This window comes from Babylonia areolata, chromosome 27, assembly GCF_041734735.1.
Source record: "Babylonia areolata isolate BAREFJ2019XMU chromosome 27, ASM4173473v1, whole genome shotgun sequence".
Taxonomy (NCBI): domain Eukaryota; kingdom Metazoa; phylum Mollusca; class Gastropoda; order Neogastropoda; family Buccinidae; genus Babylonia; species Babylonia areolata.
In genome coordinates this window covers 30,034,725-30,054,880 of record NC_134902.1, presented here as the reverse complement: position 1 = coordinate 30,054,880, position 20,156 = coordinate 30,034,725, and the positions used below count along the sequence as shown (strand labels likewise).

Sequence of the window (20,156 nt, the reverse complement as noted above, 5' to 3'; positions counted from 1 at the left end):
CCCTTACCTTAAAAAGCGCATAAATATGATTGAAGGTGAGTTCAACGCAGATTTACCAAGTGTATAACTAGTAGTAGTACTCGAGATCTTAGTTATGAGGAGCGCCTGGCTCTTTTTAATTTGCCTAGCCTAGAGTTTAGAAGATTAAGAGGTGATCTCATTGAAGTATACAAGATTATGCACAATATTTATGATCTTTGCAGCACCTCTTCCTTGTTTACTATGGCTAACTACGATAAAACCCGAGGGCACAACTTCAAAATAAATAATTTCGTAACTAACCAGTTCCGCAAGTTTTTTACCAACCGTATCATAAACCTGTGGAATAACCTTTCCTATGACACCATCAATGCACCATCTGTAAACGCCTTCAAAAATCGCATTGACAAAATGTTTAAGGACCATGTATTTTCCACAGAGTTAAATCTTTATTGAGCTGTAGATAAATGTAGTATACACTATGCCTGATTTAAACAAGGGTCTGTTCACAGCAAGTGATCCAAAAGCGCATAAATGGACAATGATTTTAGCCTATAGCCAAACATTCAGTTATGTGATTCTGTGGTTTGTGTGTGTGTTCAAGTTTTTAAAAACCAGGGATTGAAAAAACAAACAAGAACAGCTGGATATTAAGATATAAACAAATTGTTCTGCAGTAGTGTGAATCAGTGACTGAGTTCTAAAAACAATTCTGAAACAGAGATTCTAAATATATGATTTGATATATTAGGATAAAAAAGAGAAAAAAACATGTTCCCAGACGGGGAATCGAACCCCGGCCGTCGCGGTGAGAGCGCGAAATCCTAACCACTAGACCACCTGGGAAGCCGCTTATTCACTTACATTAAATTGTTATAAAATTATTTAATTGATATCCAAAATTAAAAAAAGAAAACCTTATTTATTATGAAGTTTCATACATATATTTTCATTGTTTAGGTTGGGAGATTATGAGTTTGAAAGATGACTTTTTTTCATTGTGATTATCTCGCCTGATTTCTGTTTTCATGACACGACGTATGTGAATGCAAACAACATTGTAAACTGATCACCCGTGTAGACGTGGAAGTGTTGCTCAGAATTTCCGAACATTTTTCTATTGCTCAGACGTTGTTTTTCGTGATTTGCAGAGTTGTGTTTGGCATTTTATGTTGTTGTTTTTTTTTTTTCTTTTTCGGATACTTAACTTACTTCCTGTGTCAATTGCTTCCTGTGTCACTTCCGGTCGTCAGAGCAGAAAATTGTGAGCGCAGTCTTTGTTGTGCAAAGAAACATTGTTCTTTCTGGACACAAAGGTAAGAACTGATAAATCAAAAATGATTCATGGATATTTTATTCATTTCAAGTTTTTCTGATTCGTTATCTTCTTTTATTTCACTGCACGATTTCATTATCTGAAGAAGTGTTTCCAAGCATCAGAAACGCTGACTTCGAAGACATCGTCGCAAATTGCTGAAGTGACCTGTGTCCTCTTTTTACGAATGTTTAGGGCAGCTTATAGTAGTCTTATCTTTAAGTGAGATACTCTTCTCTGACATTTCTGTCAACATTTCACACTTGCATGCGAAGGAGTAGCCCTGACCCAAATCTTCAGTACGAAGGGTAACCCAGACCAGTCTGTTCTATAAATAAATATGGATTTGCATTCAGTGGACATCCATTATTTCCGTCCACCAAGCACAGTTATGAATACACTGAACAGACAAAATCGCTGAGCTTGTAGAATGCCGATTATGACCAACAGTAACGGAACGGTGCATACTATAGTAATGATAATGATAGTAGTAGAAGTTGTAGTAATAATGTCACACTCATGCATCCTAAATTCCTGGAGCTGAATTTAGGATGCTAAAGTGCGACTTTGCCTGGATGGACACTATGATTTTCAGAAAATACTGCTCAAAGTCCTTTACATTTCATCTCTCCCCTCTCCTATACACCCTCCATTTCACAGAGAAACACATGCTGGAATACACTCGCATGCAATACCTTCATTGAACATTGAAAACCACCCATCTACCCTTGATGCACTTTAGAAAACATGTCCCTGCAACACAAACACACACAAATGCACGGACACTTGCAAGCACCCTTCTACAAGCAAATGGCAAACAGCAACCGATTCCCCACACAAAAACATATATTTGGAACCAGATCATACCACACACAACTGTGAACAGCAGTGAATTATTGTTGCTGGAAGAGATGTGTTTTCAGAGCAGGCTTTAAAGTATTTTGTGGGACAGAAAGTTGCAATATTCTGGCAATTTGTTCCACAATCTCATACAAGGTCTGGTCCAGGGAAGGAAAGAACAAAATAACTGATCAGCTATGGTCTCTCACTTTTGAGCCTTTTTTTAGTTTTACACACACACACACACACAAAATGTGGTGAAAAGAAATGGCTTTGTTTGAAGTTTTGAACTGAATTGAGTAAAACAGTTACAAGTATGTTTTAATTCAAATAAATCTAAAGAGTTGCTTATTCACTTATTGAACTCATGGACTGTGCACTGGGATTGTTTGAAGGTATCTGTTGGTCAGCTTGGTGTTGCTATACAGTATACTGCATTATTAGTGACTTGACATTTTTATCATTTTTCATTATTGATTCTTCTGATTGTCTTTAAATGTCATCTTTATTTCTGGTTAGTTTGCTATTTATTATTGTAGTTTCTGTCATACAACACATAATGACATTGTGTTAATATAATTTTTATTTCTGTCTTGTTTGTTATTCAACTTACTGACTTATTGTTATTCAGTGATTGATTGTGATTGACATTGTGTTGATATCATCTTTATTTCTGATCTGTCTGTTACTTATTGACTTATTCAGTGATTGAGTCTGCTGGTTGTCTGTTACTGGTATTAGTGTCATCTTTATTTCTGAATTATATGTTTTTGAGATCTTCCGCTTGTCTGTTACAGTGTTAGTGTTACAGTTAATGCCATCCTTATTTGTGTCTGTCTGTTACTATTGGTAACTTTGTGTCATATTTGATTTCTTACTTGCCTGTGACTGTGAGTGTATTGTGGTGTCTGATGGAACAGGAGGGGAACAGGAAGAAGATGAACCGTCAGCCCAGCAGCAGCAGCAGCTTCCCGAAGAACCGTGGAGTGGTGCAGGGTGTGCCAGGCACAGGGTCCTCTCAGTCGCAGGACCAGGAGATGCCTGCACCCAACTGTTAGTGCTTGTGGCTGTCTCTGTCCTTCTGACTGTCTTAGTGCCAGTTGGTCAGTTTGTCTCAGTGTCTGCAGCTCTCTTTAAACAAGGGGGAGGTGTGTGTGGAGAGGGGGTGGGGGTGGGGGGGGAGTAGGTGGAAAGTGGGGGTCCAAACAATAGGTTAGTCCAAAAGTGGCAAAACTAGTGATAGTCTTGTCCAAATGATATACTGATCTCATTTTGAAATCCATTTTTGTTTCATTTTATTTGGTTTTTTCCTTACACATATGTTACATCTGTTTCTCTGAAATTATCAACCATGACAATGTCCGTCATCATTTAAATGCCAGTGACACTCAACTTCAGAAAAGGGATACCCCTGAAAATTTGCCTTCTCTTGCTAGGAACATCCATCTGTACACTTGACATTCAAAACTGGATGACTCTTAATAAGTTACAAATACAACTGAACATGGACAAAACTAGATCAGTGATAATACTTTTAATAGCAAGGAATTTAGGAAGTAAACAAAACGTTTCTCTCTTCACAATTGACTCAGTCAAACTTGGCGTTACATCCTTCCTTCTTTCCAGCTCAGTCAAAAACCTTGGTGTTGTCCTTGACAACACACTGTCTGTGCAAAAATCATCAGTCAGACCCGTAAGTCCTGCTATTGTCAATTACAGTGTATCATTTTCATCAGGAAATATATGTCCACTATTGCAACATCTCTCTTGCCTCGACTACAGTAACTCTGTTGTCTGGTTTGCCTGCTTCATCCATTCATTCCCTTCAGCACACACAAAACTTTGCTGCCCAGTTTGTCCTCTGAAAGAAAAGATCTGAGCACAATGTTCCTCTCTTGCAACACCTCTGTTGGCTGCATGTCTCACAAAATAAAGTACAACTACAAGATCCGCACTCTGTGCAAAAAATGTACTAATAAATCTTCCCCTTCATATCTTCATAGCTGCCTTCACCTCTGCACCCTGTGTCACTCTCTTTGATCATCATCAGATCCACTGCTTCCACGTTCAAAAAACACTCCACAATTTGGTGCTCTTCTGAATCTTGCACTTGGAATGAATGCCGTCTTTCGGTTTGTCAGATATCTTCACTCTGCTCTTTCAAGTCTGGCCTTTAAAAACCTACTTCTTCTCAAAATAACTCACCCTCCATACTTCATCTGTGCCCTGCCTTTTCCATGCTAACAGTTTCTCCAGCATTCTATTTAGGTGTATTTATAAGTTTTGTTTTTCATCTCTGTGAATTAGAGTTATGCATTTGTGTGAATAACTGGTGTGTAAGCGCTTTGATTTGTCTCTGCTCCAGATGCAGTGCTCTGATACTCATTATGATTTATATTATTATTATTAATGCAGTATTTTGACTAAAGGTGATGAAGATAGGCAGAAAGCCTGTTAATTGTTGATTGATTCACATGTACACACTGGGATACAATTTATTTTCTTTTGTTTTATATTGATTCTGTGGTATATATATGCTACTTTAGTTCTTAATCATATTTATTTATCAATAAATCTGAAATAGAGAAAAAAGGCTTTTGATGTACTCACAAAGAATAAATGACTTATGATGCGATACATTAATTTTATCATCACAGCATTATTAGGGTCGATCATGTATGTTGTTGTTTCTACAGTACAGAATTAATCAATTATTAGGACTGACCATCATGTTGTCTAACGTTACTAGGGCTTACCATCATGTTGTTTCTGTGTTGTAGCATTAATTGGGCTGACCATCATGTTGTTGTTTCTACATTGTAGTATTTATTGGGCTGACCATCATTTTGTTGTTTGTATGTTGCAGCATTAATCGGGCTGACCATCATGTTGTTGTTTCTACATTGTAGCATTTATTGGGCCGACCATCATTTTGTTGTTTGTATGTTGCAGCATTAATTGGGCTGACCATAATGTTGTTGTTTCTCCAGGGCCTGCAGCCGCAGCTGCAGCCTCTGACCTGGCTAGCTACTTTGAGTGCCCTGTCTGCTTCGACTATGCCCTGCCACCCATCATGCAGTGCCAGAGTGGTCACATTGTCTGCCAGTCGTGTCGGCAGAAACTGGCGTCCTGCCCCACATGCCGTGGCCCCCTGGGTAAGAGACTTGATAGGGAACTTTGTGCTCAGCTCCATGACTTGAATGGGCGCAACAGTGCAGTGGTTAAAATGTTGAACTTTCTCCCTGAGGGTCTTAGGTTAGAGTCTTGATTGTGGCATCTGGTGGATTAAGAATGGATCTCTGAGATCGACACTAGTGCAGACCTGCTAGTACCTGAAACCCCTCTAAGCATGTTAAGGACCCTGTAATCCATGTCAAGGGTTCAGTGGGTTATGAAAACAATAACATACCCAGCATGCATACTCCCCAAAATGAAGCATGCCTGCCTACATGGCATAGTCGTCTTCTTCATTCATGGGCTGCAACTCCCACGATAGCTGGTATGTACATGAGTGGGCTTATGTGTGTATGACCGTTTTTACCCAATATGTAAATATGGTCATACATATGGAGGCTCATTCACACATGTATATGAATAAATGAGGGTTTGCAGCACTCAAACACAGACGAAGAAGCTCCAGTTCTTGATTTCTGCAGAGTTTGGTAGACAAGGCTATTCTGTCCTGACCTGAAAAAGATCCTTTCTCACTGTAGTGGCTTAATTGAGACATCTGATATATCAGCTGCAGTGTGATTGATTGAAATCTGATCTACTTTCTCTCTGTCTCACCCCCTCAGTCTCTCTCATACATTCTTGTTCTCTCACTCTCACGCACATTGCATGCATGCATGCATGCACACTTGCACACATTCACAATGGCATGCACTCACTGTTCACATTGGCTGTTCCTGCATGCAGGCAACATCCGTAACCTGGCGATGGAGAAGGTGGCAGCCACAGTGATGTTTCCCTGTCGCTTCTCCAGTAACGGCTGTCCACAGACCATGCTGCATTCTGACAAATGTGAACACGAAGAAACCTGCGAGTTCAGGTAGGGATGAGAGGGGTGTGTGTGCAAGAAAGAGAGAGAGAGTGTGTGTGTGTGGTGTGTGTGCGTGTATTCAGGGGTGTGTGCTGCTCAGATGAATGGTTTTTTTTTTTTTTTTAGTGTTTGCTGCTTGACTAACACCTACCTGTTATTTACTAGTTTATCTTATGTTTTAACCCCTTCCTGTTAGCTAATCGATCATTACCTTACCATAACTGCCCCATTATCAGCTTCCTGTTATTGCAGAGTTATCTCTTTCTTGAATGACTTTGGCCTGTGCAAAGCAAATAAAGTGTAAAGTGCAATTTAGTGATCTGAATAGTATCTGGATGAAAATAGATGTATTCATGGAGGTTGTGTAGCATGCTTGTGTCTGTGCACTATAATATGTATGTACATGTGTGTGTGTGTGTGTGTGTGTGTTCATAGGCCGTACACATGCCCATGCCCAGGGGCGTCATGCAAGTGGCAGGGGTCGCTGGAGCAGGTAATGCCCCATCTGATCCAGTCCCACAAGAGCATCACCACATTGCAAGGTACTGCGCCACCAGTGGTCTTGGTCATGATGTTGACAACAGTGAGAGTTGGGGCGTGGGGGGAAGGAACAGCGATAATTGAGATAAAAATGATGATAATGATAACGTATTCAGGGCCAGGCATTAGAATGGTCTGCGGATCCACTAATTTCAGAGGATTGGTAGACCGCTGACTGTGGTTTTGGCTTGGGAAGCCACAGATTCAATTTTTTTATGGAGCGCAATCTTATTCTGAAATGGTATTCTTAAATGGTATATTCTGTTTTTGCTTGTCTATATGGTATTCTTGTACGGCTTTTTCTGTTTTTGCACACTTCCACAAACAAATGTCGGTGCCATCTTTATCAGTATTAAATCGCTATCATGTCTTCCATCATCCGCTGAGACTTATACGCATATCAGTATTCCCGATTATGCGCATATGTGCATGAATGATGCTTAGATTTCAATTTTGTCGCATGATAGTGGTACATGCGTTTATAATGATGCTCACTTTTTCTTGAAGAAAAAAAAACTGCTTCTAAACTGGCAAGTACTGGCAGATTGCGCTAGCTGACAACAAGCCTGCTTTACAGAGTTACGTCCCGTACTGGAGACGGATACATTTACCCAGTGCACAGAACGTGTTTGCTCAGACGTCAACCATACAAATGTTGAAAATGTCGCTGATGCCCTGGCTAGAGCATGAATGTGCGCATGTCAGCTAAAAGCTGCAGACAGCAGATATTCTGAACAAAGAATTGTCAAAACATGTGATCCAGTTGAAATATCAGCTGCAGGGCCTTCGACCTCGGCAAATGCTGGCTGATAAACTGACTGAGAATGAAGATACTGTGAAGGCTGAACGGAAAGGTGTCAAATGCAAGTTTAATGACAGATACTGAGATAGCTGGAGGAGTTTAACTGGTGTTAATTTAGCTCTGGGATACCTTTCTGCACAATCGGCATCCGAGGTTCACAGTCAAAAATGCTTTCGGCAAGTGGCCACTTGGTTAAAAAAAACAACAACAAACACCCAGAGGGGTTGATTTAGACTGACCCTCAAAATTTGTGAAATGACCCCCCAAAAAATGAGACAGACGGTCATATTGACCCTAAAAATTTTAGGTGCATGGGGAACACTGGCATATAATGACAGTGGTGGTAGCAGTGACTGGCAGTGGTCATGGTGCTAAAAAATACTCACTTTTGGTGAAAAGGGAAAAGAGGAGAAGGAGCGCTGTGGCCTGTGGATTAAGAAGATCGACATGCCGGGGAAAGCAAGATTCATTCTGTACATGATGATTTTGTTTGTGGATTGTGAGGTGTGACAGCGCGTGTGTGTATGAGTGAAATATTTGGCATGAGTGTAACATTTCACAGACAATTTTAACCAATTACAATTAGTAAAATGCACTCAGGAAAGGCCTATAAGTACTGTCAGATTTTAAAATTTCTCTTCTCTTCTTCCTGGTGGTTATTGGCTGTAGTTTCGTTTTCTCCGCATAGGCGGATAGTAGTTTACACAGGACAGGAATGTCAGACCCCTGCCGGAGTCTGCACTAGTTGGGTCACGGTAAGTATGTTATTTAAACATAATTTTAGAAAATTTCCTTTCATCTTTAGAGGGGCTTCACTGACCTCCCAACAGGATGTTGCCCCATTACCCCACTGGGGCCTGAGCAGTCACTGAACCCCAGCCTTCTTCAGAGGATTAGACTCTGGGGTATTCTGGTGCCTGCAGGGCTTTTTCAAAAACAGAGTTCAGTGCACTTTACATACATGTACAAAAAACAACAACCCTAATACATAATGAATGAAGGTGACATGGAAGTAGTTTAGGGGTGAATTAATCTGTTTGAAAAAATGAAAAGAAAAAAAAAAGATTCCAAATTGACACATAATCGAGTATTACTGCAAACTGTGGGTTGCTTTCGTTTGCTCCGCATAGGCGGATAGTAGTTTGCACAGGACAGGAATGTCAGACCCCTGCCGGAGTCTGCATTAGTTGGGTCACAGTAAGTATGTTATTTAAATGTAATTTTAGATAGAAAATTTCCTTTTTGAAAGAAATCATTCCCAGGTCACCTGGCCTGGCTTACCTTGGTTTATGGTCTCCTCCAAATGACTAGGTGCACAGTTTGATTTTCCAGTCAAACTTTGGGGAGAAAGGGTGAGACCGGGATTCAAACCCAGACCCTCACACACTCTATTGGCAGGTGAGCATCTTAACCATTCTGCCACCTTCATCCTGTGCAGGGGAGGACATCGTGTTCCTGGCGACAGATGTGAACCTGTCCGGGGCGGTGGACTGGGTGATGATGCAGTCGTGCTTTGGCCACAACTTCATGCTGGTGCTGGAGAAGCAGGAAAAGATGGATGGCCTGCAGATGTTTTACGCCATCGTGCAGCTCATTGGCACGCACAAACAGGCAGAGAACTTCATCTACAGGTCAGTGTGACAATTCAGATGACAATGATAATGATGATAATAATGTTGATTATGTTCTGTGCCATCATGCAGCTATGTGACTGTCATTATTATCATCATCATTTTCATTATTGTGTTTTATTAGTATCTGTCACAACAGATTTTCTCTGTGTGAAATTCAGGCTGCTCTCCCCAGGGAGAGTTTTCACTACAGCAGCACCCCCCCCCCCCTTTTTTTTGTCTTCCTTTTTTCTCCCTGTTTTCCTATCAAAGTGGATTCTATACAGAATTTTGCCAGGGGCAACCACTTTGTTGCTGTGGGTTCCTAAGTGTGCTAAGTGCATGCTACACACAGGACTTGGTTTATCATTTCATCTAAATAACTAGTGTCCAGCCACCACTCAAGGTCTATTGGAGGAGGAGAAAATATTGCTGAGTATGGGATTCAATCTTGTGCACTCTCACTTCCAAGGTGCATTACCACAAGGTCATTGTTATCATAGTTGTTTTCACTGAGCAGAATGTTCACCACTTACAGACCGTAACAAGAGGAAAGTTAGGTTAAACTGATCCCTGTGCGTTGCTTTCTGCTTCAGACTGGAACTGAATGGCCACAGACGACGGCTGACGTGGGAGGCAGCACCCCGCAGCATTCACGATGGCATCCAGTCAGCCATCGTGGCCAGTGACTGCCTCGTCTTTGACACCAACATCGCTCAGCTCTTCGCTGACCACGGCAACCTGGGCATCAACGTCACTATCTCCGTGTGTGAGAGGTAGACATCTGCCTGGGAAAGGTGACAGAGATCTCCTACTACTCCTCAGCCATGTCTGCCATAGACTGTTTGCAAGAGACTCTTGGCCACCTCACTGTCCTGTTTCTGTAGAAACAGTATTTGTGAGAGATAGACACCTGCTGAAGGGATGTTGTGGAGATATCCTCCTCCACACCACCCCCACTCTCACCCCTCAACTGTCCATATGCCATAAGCTGGTGAGTCGTTTGCAAGAGACTGTTGGCATCCTCACTCTCACTCTCCTGTTTCCACAGGGACAGTATTTGTGAGAGGGTGACATCTGCTGAGGGGACATTAACGAGATCTCCCCCTACCCCTCAACCATCCGTGTCAGCCATAGACTTACGACATGTCTGTGAGAGAATGCTGGTGTCCTCACTGTCCTGTTTCCATAGTGACAGTATATGCTGGTGGGACAGTAGTAGCAGGGATTCAGTCAGCCAGTTGTCAGTGTTTACATTGTGTGGTGAAGTGCAGAGACGGGAATCAGGCCTGACCTGTGTGTGTCTGTGTGTGTGTGCCCAGGTGTGTAGTGAGGACCCTACTCCGTGACTTGGGACAGTGGTGAAAAGATGGTACTGATAATTCAGTCAGTGTGAATTTACAGAGGAATTTAGTGGAGGTGAAATTGCAAGAGTGAACTCATATTTTGGGTGTAATGTTTCGGTTTTAAATCATTTTTCGGAATAAGATCAGAACAATAGTTTGGTAGATAAAACTACATGTGTCAACTCTGGTACAGGAAGGAGCTTTTTGGTGGTTAACGTGTTTTTGGAAAGCCAAGGAATAAGTCGAGCTGAATGGTACATAAATGGACCAGGAACTTCCCTTTTTGTTTTGTTTTTCTTTCCAGTGGAAGTTTCTTGTCTGTTCCTCTGTACTGTCTGTTTACCCTGTCTGCCAGCGAATGGAAATATCAAGCAGCTGTGGGTGAGGTTATGCCTCTTACAGGAGCAGGATTTACTCTTCTTGATTTTTTGTGTTTGTTTTTATCTTTTATTTTACTCTGGGTGAGGTTATGCTTTTTACAGGAGCAAGATTTACTCTTCTTGTTTTTTTGTGTTTTGTTTTTATCATTTATTTTACTCTGGGTGAGGTTATACCTCTTTCAGGAGCGGGATTTGCTCTTCTTGATTTGTTTGTGTTTTGTTTTCTTTATGGTACTATCAGAGTGCATGTTGGAAAAGCTTCAGAGGCAGGTCTAGAATAGTCTTGGAATTTTGATAAAATCCTTGACCAGTACCATTCAGCAAAGAGCTTAATGCATTAAAAAAAAAAAAAAAACACGGAAAAAAGTGGATGAAAATTGAACATCAGTTGTGGGATATCCAACTGTCTCGTCAGCAGTGTAACAGGTAAATTTTTGATTCAGTTTGGTGTTTGCTATAGAAAAACATGGTCTGGAAAAACATGGAATTTTGTTTGGTCACATCTTGTTGCAGAATCGGTTAAGCATTGGATTTCTGTTCCAGTGTTAGCCATTGATAGGGTTCAAGGCCCCATTTTGGCATGGTGTAGTGTCATTGGGAAAGGCACTTTACTCCGATTTCCCCACTCTACCCAGGTGTGAATGGGTACCAGACTTCGGTTGGGGAAGGTCAAAACAATGGATGGAGAGAGGATTGGGCCTCACCTTCCCCTGCCAAGCCCTAGAAACAGTGAATGTGCATTTACTGCCCAGATGGCTGTAAAAAGGCAATGGGACTTTTACCTTTGATTTCTGTGGGAACCCTGGTGGTCCTGGAAGCCTTCTTGGTCCAGCTGATCTGGATCTGGCCTGCCCTTCCTCCCTTGGCCCCCTTCTCTGCCTCATTGGAGCCCTTGGATTGTACTTGGTATGGTCAGGGGTCCTCTCTCTTCACACACAGAAGCGAGTCTTCTCAGTGAGGAGGCTTTCTAGACCCTGAGAGAACCATGTCCCCCTCTGAAGGAAGAAAAAAAAAAAGTATGAATGAAAGAGGCAGCTAGAGTTGGGTGGAGCGGATGGAAGCAGACAGCATACGAGTCTGGGAGGCAGAATTTTGTTATGTACAGTTTGTAATGATTATTATACTGCCAACATTTGTTGAATATCCGAAAATTACTTATGTGGGTACTCAGAAACTGTTAAAAAGAAAAAAGGAAAAAAAAAAGATGAAAAATGAGGAAGTATATCAAATCGAAGATGAAAGAAGATTAAATAGGGGGAAATGAAAACGTTTGAAAGAGGAACATTCTCTCCACTTCTTCTCCCCAAATTAGAAATTTTGGAGTGATGTAGATGGACAGTTGTGTAAGTTCAGTGTGAAGATGTTTGTTCCGATGTTTGTTAAACCCCCCCCAGAAATTTGGAAAAAAAAAAAAAAAAAAATCGGGGTGTAGAGAGTAGGTTGGAGGGGGTTTGGTGGGAAATCGTTTGTGGAAGAAAAATGTGATACACCCATAAGCTGAAATTACAGAGGAATGTTAGGAGGAGGAGATTTTTTTTTTTTTGCCAGAGGAAAACTTGAAATCACAGATGGGAGAGAGCTCTTCTGTTTGTGTAACTTCTGTAAGAAAAGAGGACTGCTTTGAAATTTCATTGGCGATAACATCTTTTTAAAGCATAAAGTAATGATGGGTTAGCGTTGTAGATGAAGCCTGAGGTTGAGGGCCCAGTGTCAGATCGTATCATGTCAATATGAATGCCATTAGGCCTGTAATGCCTATTGCCCGCTGAAATTGGGAAGTGAGAGCCCCCATAATTGTATTGAGAGATGTTTATAATCTAATTGCGCAAGGCTTATTAATGATGCAAGGCTTAATTTCTGCCCCAAATACTGTGCCTGTACCTGTACCTATTGTTGAGAGAACCCGAGGTAGAGGGCCCTTTCGATTGAGATTGTGCCATAATTTTAGCTCGACTGGCCAAACGAGCTAAGTAAGTTTGTGACCTGATACAAGTCTTCATCAGATACAAAACATGAGTGTCAAAGAATCGATAGACAGACAGAAATACGAAAAAATTAGCCGTATGAAGAGCACAGGATCAGGAGTCAAGATGGCTGCCGGAAAAAGAGGGCGCTAGTTAGGGATGCACAGGGGAAGTAACCTACTTTGAGAGGTTTTCGGCCGTAGCTGCTTTCGTTTTCTATGCATAGGCGGGTAGTAGTTTGCACAGGACAGGAATCAGACCCCTGCCGGAGTCTGCACAAGTGGGTCACAGTAAGTATGTTACTTAAACATAATTTTAGGAAGAAAATTTCCTATAAGAGATATTCCTTCTATAAATAGGGTGACACGTTTTGTACTGGGAAATCTTCAGAAGATGGAGATTTCAGTGGGTATGCTTTAATTCTAGGAATGTTGGAAAGCTTGGAAAAAGGGGAATAGACAGGTAAGCAAGACCTACATACTGTTTTCATTGAGCATACAGTACCGTGCATTTTGGCACCATTGTGTGCCCTGCCCCAAAAGCAAAACTACGCACTTCACTTCTTTGCATTGCCCCAAAAGCAAAACTACGCACTTCACTTCTTTGCATTGTGTGTGTGCATATTGGAGAGATTATGAATTGAGCTGTTGATGTACTTGTTGTGAAAAAGAGTTTTTAATGTGGTCGTCATTCAACTGTTGATACACCTGTTAACAAGTAAGCAGTAAATCACAAGTGAATATGTGTATTAGCTGTGGGGACACTTTGCTCTGAACAGCTTTTTGCATTTAAACGTACATTCTGTATCAAAAGATGAAGAAGCTATTTTAGAATGTGAAAAGTGAGTCTTTGGGGCAAAAACTGAGAAAGTGTTAAGGACAAGGTCACTGTTCAACAGAAACATAGCTTTTTTCCATCAACAAGAAATCGTAGATTTAGTCACAACACTGTTGGACATCTACTTACTTTTGTTTTGTGGAGAGAAGCTGTTTGCATCATGGAATTCCTCACACATCAGAGCCCTGCCCCCATTTCCTGCCCTGACTGTTGTGTGGGCGGAGGGGAATTGTGAGGTGTGGGCAGAGGGGGTATTGGGGATGATGGACAGATGAATGCAGGATCATTATTCCTGCATGCCAACGACTGACTGGGTATAGGTGTGTGAGATGTTTACTCTGGTTTGAGACGTAAGGTAATCAATCAAATCAAAAGTACTGAATTAATCCACATTGGGGTTACGTAGACGAAGTGGTTACATGAACATTCACTGGTCTTAATTTGGTTTTTGGAGAACTTGTGGTGCGTGAGATGTGGACTTTTGTTAGAAACATAGAATAATCGATCAAATCATATTATTATTTATTAATCCACATAGGGGTGGAGGTTGCATGAAAATTCACTTGTCTAATTTTGGTGTGTGGAGAAAGAGTGATGGTATGTGTGAAACATTTGAATTCCAAAGAAAATGCTTGAAAGTGCATTTGTGTGACTCTGTGAGTGGGTGTAGTGATGGACAAATAGAAGCAGCAGTGGTTATATAAATTTCAGTGATGTAAAAATGGCTGGTGCCATGCTTATGACCTTATGTTAAACAACATTTTTTGTTAAGTATTGACGCAACTAAATGAATACATGGCACTGTCTGCAATATTTGGGTATTTTGTGAGATAAGGCATGCCAAATCATGTCTATTTACTTCTGATGAAGTTATCGCACCTTGAAAATAGCTTGCTTCAAACCACAATGCCTCCCACTTGGGAATGACCACTGATTTGACTCCCGACAGGTTGTTAATGTCTTGTCTGATTTCTGTTGCATTTTTAGGACTTCTGCACTGCTGTGTATTTGCTGTACTTCAGAGTGAGGAATTTGCCATTTCTGGATTGAGGACTATTTGGAAATCTCTTGCCAGAAATGTTAGTTTGACAGTGGTGAACCTGATTTGTATTTGTTGTTTAGCGCAAAACTGCACTTGTCCAAGAGACCTAAACTTGAGGTTTCATATTGTGAAGGGAGGAGACTGGGATTTGCAAAAGGATATTATCACAAAACTAGAATGAATGCACAAGGCAAAAGTTAATGTTCAGAAACAATAGCTGAATAGGTTGGTAGTTAAGGGACACCCCTGAATCTAGGGCTGTAAAGTGGAATTGAAAGCCTTTGAGGATTGTCACAGGCTGCAGTGAGACCAGGAATAAATGGTCTCAGCATTTTTGTTTAAACCTGGCAAGATTTGACGGCTATTCACTGCTGATTGTCATCTTTGCCAGCCATCATTGCCAGGCAGGTAGCAGAAGTGAGGACAGTGTGGGCACTTGATTTGTGTGTGTACCCCCGAAAGCGGAGTATGACTGCCTACATGGTGGGGTAAAAACGGTCATACACGTAAAAGCCCGCTCGTGTGCATATGAGTGAACGTGGGAGTTGCAGCCCACGAACGCAGAAGAAGAAGAAGAAGATTTGTGTGTGTGAAATAAAAGTTGTGTTTCTTAGACACAAGAACAATAAAAGTAAAGTTTCTTACAAGGATTCAGGGAAATAAAAGTTGTTTCTAGATATAAGGAAAAGAAAATTTCATAGTAGCTAGGAAAATGAAACCTTGTTCAAAGTCAAGTTTCTTTGACAAGGAAAGGAAAATAATGGTTGAGAATCAAGGAAAATAAAAGTTAATGTTGTTGTTGTTTATTTAGACACCAGGAGAAGGATAGTCAAGTTTTATGACAAGGAAATTAAAAGTAAAGTTTCTTGGATACAAGGATTCAGGAGAAGATAAGTCCAGTTTCTAAGACACAAGGGAAAGAACAGTCCAGTTACTCAGACACAAGGACAATAAAATTTGCCATGAAAAATAAGAGGCAAGTGAGTGTTCACTGCTTCAGTGTGACACACTTATTCTCCTTATCTATCTTCCATGAAACTGAAAGGGAAACCATATAAAACTGCACCAAGTGAGACTAGAAACATTTGACCTGAATTATATGTATCAAACAGCTGTATGTATGACCAGGACTGCATTGGCTGACCCATTTAACAGTGCTGTATGCGACCAGGACTATCTTAATTGACACATGTTAAACAGTATTATATAAGTGTGTCTAGGAATTTATCCTGATAAACAGTTATGAGGGGTTTTTGTTGTTGTTTTTCACAGCCTTTTCCTCATATTCCAGCGTCCTCTCACCAAGTGAGTGACCCAGGAGAATGTTTGATGGCTGCTTGTGGATCACTCTGCCAGATCCTTCATCAGTGCTAATCTGTACTGAGTTGGGTTGCATGAGTGATCATAGCACCGCTTAGTTTGCTTTGTGGTAAGATTTGTCTTGAGCCTGTGGTATTAACATAAACTAAAGAAAAATCTTAACACTGGGCAAACTTTGTGCTTCTAAGATAGTTGATGAAACCTAGCCCTGGTATCAAATGCACTGACGTTTGATAGGTTTGTAGTTTTATTTTCTTATTGTGCTGTGTGCACTGATGAATCAGACGTCATGTTGGTGGGAGGGGTTGTAACTGGGTATAACAAATAGATAGGAATTCATTGAGAAGTTTCAAAAGGGGTAGGGGGTGTAACTGGGAAAAAACAAATGAATCGGAAGGCATTGATAGATAATAAGAAAAGTTGAATAAACAACCTTATTCATTTGGCGAGAATTTTTTTGGTTTTGTTTTGATCAACAAATGTCCGGCAAAAAACAGTGATGAAATTGTGTCAGTTGTGTCAATGCTTCAAGATTGAATGAACAAGCAGGTGAGAAAACGTTCCCATGATTATTTTTTGTTTGTGATTATTGTCTCAATGTCTGATTATTGTCTGATGTAATGATAAATGAGGATTCAGATTGTTCACGTGCATTGTCTGTTGTTTGCTGTTCTTGGTATCTTTGGATTTTTTTTTGTTTTTGTTTTTTTGCTTGAGTCAGAGGTACGGCAGAGTCAGAGCAGAGATTTGGAGGTAGTGTTATCTTGTCTGGTTACACTTACCATTCGATTGATTTTTTCACCTTCTTCTTTGTCTTTTCTTATGCTCTTCTCTCTCTCTCTTCTCTCTGTCACTCTATGTGTGTGGGTGCATGCAAATGTTGTTTTGTTGTTTCTATTTTCTTTTTGTCAGCTGTAGATATCGATTGTCATGGCATTGTTATGTAAAAGTGTATATAACAGTACATACATTATATATATATATTGAACTCAGAAAAAAATATAGTATTATTATTATCCCCTTGTTTCCATGAGTGTTGGTTCAAGTGTGCATTGCGTGAAAGCCTGTTGTTTGTCATCTCTGTGTGTGTGTGTATGTGTGTGAGAATGTGTGCATGTGCATGCAACTTTCAACACTGATAATGTAATGTTTTGTCAGTATTGACCAGTGACAATGGTATGTGGAAGAAGGCAGTGTTGCCTATGGCATGGTTTTGGCCATTTGCAGGGCAGATGTTCACTCCACGTTCAAGAACTAGTTCCATCCTCTGTGCATCAGCTTTGACCTCTGTTCATCATCAACACAATTTACTGAAGATGAAATTTGCACTTAATTCAACATCTTTTGCTGAGATCTTGTCCTTTGTTTATGAGCTGTAACACCCACATTTACTTGTATCAGATCTTATTTATATGTCACATACTTCATTGGAAGCTGTTCTGCAGTTTTGGGGATGTGCATAGTGGTTATGTTAGTGTTTAAAATCCACTATGCAGTAAGTTGTGACTTACATGGATTAAGGATCTTTAACATGCGTTTATTGTCTGCTGCACACATATGATGAAAAGGGAGATTGCACGAAAGAACATTCAACCATCCATAATTGTGTAGCATGCATGCGGTGAGAGTGATTATTGTTTCAGAATGGCCACACACACACACACACACCACAAAGAATTAGGAAATGCAGAAAATTATCTGATAAAGAAAGTTGATAAGGGTTCTTCCTGAAGATTTCAGTGTTAGGATGTGCGCAACAGCTGAGTGGTTATAATTTTTGTTTTGGTATTTCTATTTTCTGGCGCTGAATCTTATGAGTAGACCGTGTTTCTTTTCGTTTGTTTTTTTTTTTTTTTTTTTTACAACACTTATGCGCATTCATTATTATTAGATAGAAAACTGAAAAACCAAACCAAACAATAAAACTATAAATGGAAGAGGGAGGAGCTATTTTAGATAATAATTTTAAAGTGCATACTTTGGAAGAGCTGAGTTATGAGATGTGACGAAGTGACAGTTGTGGGTGCTCGTTCCAAGTGAATTATAGAGATCCAGAAACAGAGAAGGAGCGGCGGTCGATTGTAGAGTGTTTGATTCTGGCAGTGCGTAAACAGAGTGGGTCTAAAGCTTATTGTACAGTGCCAAATTGTTTCGCAGAAGGACGTCTCCGTGTCTATCGACTCGGACCTTGTGTTCCAGTTGGGCAAAGTGGAGAAAGGGTGGTTACTGATACGAGATTTTCAATCAAAGGGAAGTAAATCCCACTTTGTAGGAGTCGCCATTTAATTTTGATAAATTTCTTTACATCTTTAAACTTTCACGTTTTTGTTGATGATATTTTTTCTTCTTTCTTCCTTTCTTTATTTGTTCATTTCATTCCTCATTAAAAAAAATAATCTCTTCTTTTTGACTCACTTGTGTAAACAAAGTGAGTATGTTTTAACCCTGTGTTCAGTTGTCTCTGTGTGTGTGTGTGTCTGTGTGTCCGTGGTAAAACTTTAACATTGCCATTTTCTCTGCAAATACTTCGTCAGTTGACACCAAATTTGGCATAAAAATAGGAAAAATTAAGTTCTTTCCAGTCATCTTGTTTAAAAACATATTGTACCTCTGGGATGGGCACAAAAATTTTTTAAAAAAGAAGCCAAATTATATGCAAACTGAATTTACTGTTATATTTTTTTATTCTCTAAACTTGGCACTTTGATCGGATATTCTGACACAACAACAAGAGCAGTCATTTCTATCATTTTTTGTTCAAACAGGAACTTCTTTTGCTAAGCATGGAATATATATGTATTTTGCATTTCTTTGGTGCAGATAGTAAAAAAGGTAAATTAATCTGTAATTAATGCTAGGGGGCTTAATTTGCTTTAAACTGATCTTTCTCATCTTAAACATTACATTTTGAAATTATATTCAATACATAAAAAAACTTGTTTTACTCTCAGTGTACAGAGCTTTCACTATGTTCATTTGCCCAAGTGGTCTTTTTTTGGAAAATACTAAAATCAATACGACGAGTGGACTTTATAGATCTATTGGCTGAGCCCTGAAGGTCATGGGCAAAAATCAGTTGCGTACACATATTTATGCATATTCAAAGCGCGTGCTCATATTCTTCGCGAACCCAACGACGCCATGTTGTTTCAAGTTGTTTACCTGCCCGTTCAATCCTATATTCAATCTATCACGATAACATGTGATGGAAAGCTGGAGAAGGAGACCGTTAAATATTTATTCAGAGAAAGATTTGTGAACGCCTCATCACTTACTGGATTATGCCACAAACTGCCATAAAAATAGCCACAGAATCAGTCGGAATTTACAGTTAAAAATAATGAATACCCTTGAATTATCAGTGAAACGTAAAAATTTCCATGATTCTTGACTTTTCTCAAAGTGAAGTCCTCTTCACTTCATACTTCACTTGGCAGCTCTACATATTAGTAGTTTGACTTGGACAAAATACTCAATTTTCATATCAACTTTAAAACTAGAATGAACATAAAAGAGAAATTGAATCGACCATGTCAAACGGGTGTAACTAAACTTGTACATCTATCTAGATCCAGAGAAAACGGCTAAATGTTGCAGTGTATTTGGCGGCGATAGCCACGTCTCCTTTACCGTGGACTTAAAATTTTTTTTTTTAATTGCCCTTAAAGATTTTTTGAATGCCCAAGATACACCAGAATAATATGATTTAAACAGCGTTCTCACAGCGAATACCGCAATCGATTTGTCGCTCTTTTAAAAAAAGCATGTTTAAATATTATTATTTTGGAACATCAGCTGAGGAGCCACGACAGTGTAATGGGTAAGACAGATCCTTCTCACCCGAACACGCGGGGTTCGAATCTGCCGTTATGACTTTTTCTTCTTCTTTTTCTTTTAACCCGAAGCTTTATAATAACAAATACAGAACACATTTTAACGATTAGATTTTTATTTTTATTTATTTTATTTTTTTAAAGTGTATCACATGTGAGTCTTGAAGGCCTTGACTCTCTTGTTCTTTTCTTTCTTAATCATACCAGGAAGACTGCCGACTTAACAATGCCACACTAGCTCAAGGTCAGCCGGGAAACTCGATCCTTCACGCAATTTACAGCCCCTCACAGCCGGAACAAAGAGAG

General features: G+C 40.0%; 1 protein-coding gene and 1 non-coding gene across 2 annotated transcripts; one reads left to right on the top strand and one right to left on the bottom strand.

Annotated features, from left to right (window-relative positions):
• Positions 1-753: 753 nt before the first annotated feature.
• Positions 754-825, bottom strand: Trnae-cuc (transfer RNA glutamic acid (anticodon CUC)). Its single transcript has one exon. It is a non-coding gene; the product is annotated as a tRNA-Glu (tRNA).
• A 389-nt stretch (positions 826-1,214) lies between these two features.
• LOC143301657 (E3 ubiquitin-protein ligase Siah1-like) lies at positions 1,215-17,035 on the top strand. Its single transcript, XM_076616092.1, has 7 exons — positions 1,215-1,295; positions 3,055-3,187; positions 5,125-5,289; positions 6,053-6,185; positions 6,612-6,718; positions 8,957-9,149; positions 9,725-17,035. Exons 2-7 carry the CDS (start codon positions 3,073-3,075, stop codon positions 9,906-9,908), a joined length of 897 nt encoding a protein of 298 aa, XP_076472207.1. The 5' UTR covers positions 1,215-1,295; positions 3,055-3,072; the 3' UTR covers positions 9,909-17,035.
• Positions 17,036-20,156: the final 3,121 nt, after the last annotated feature.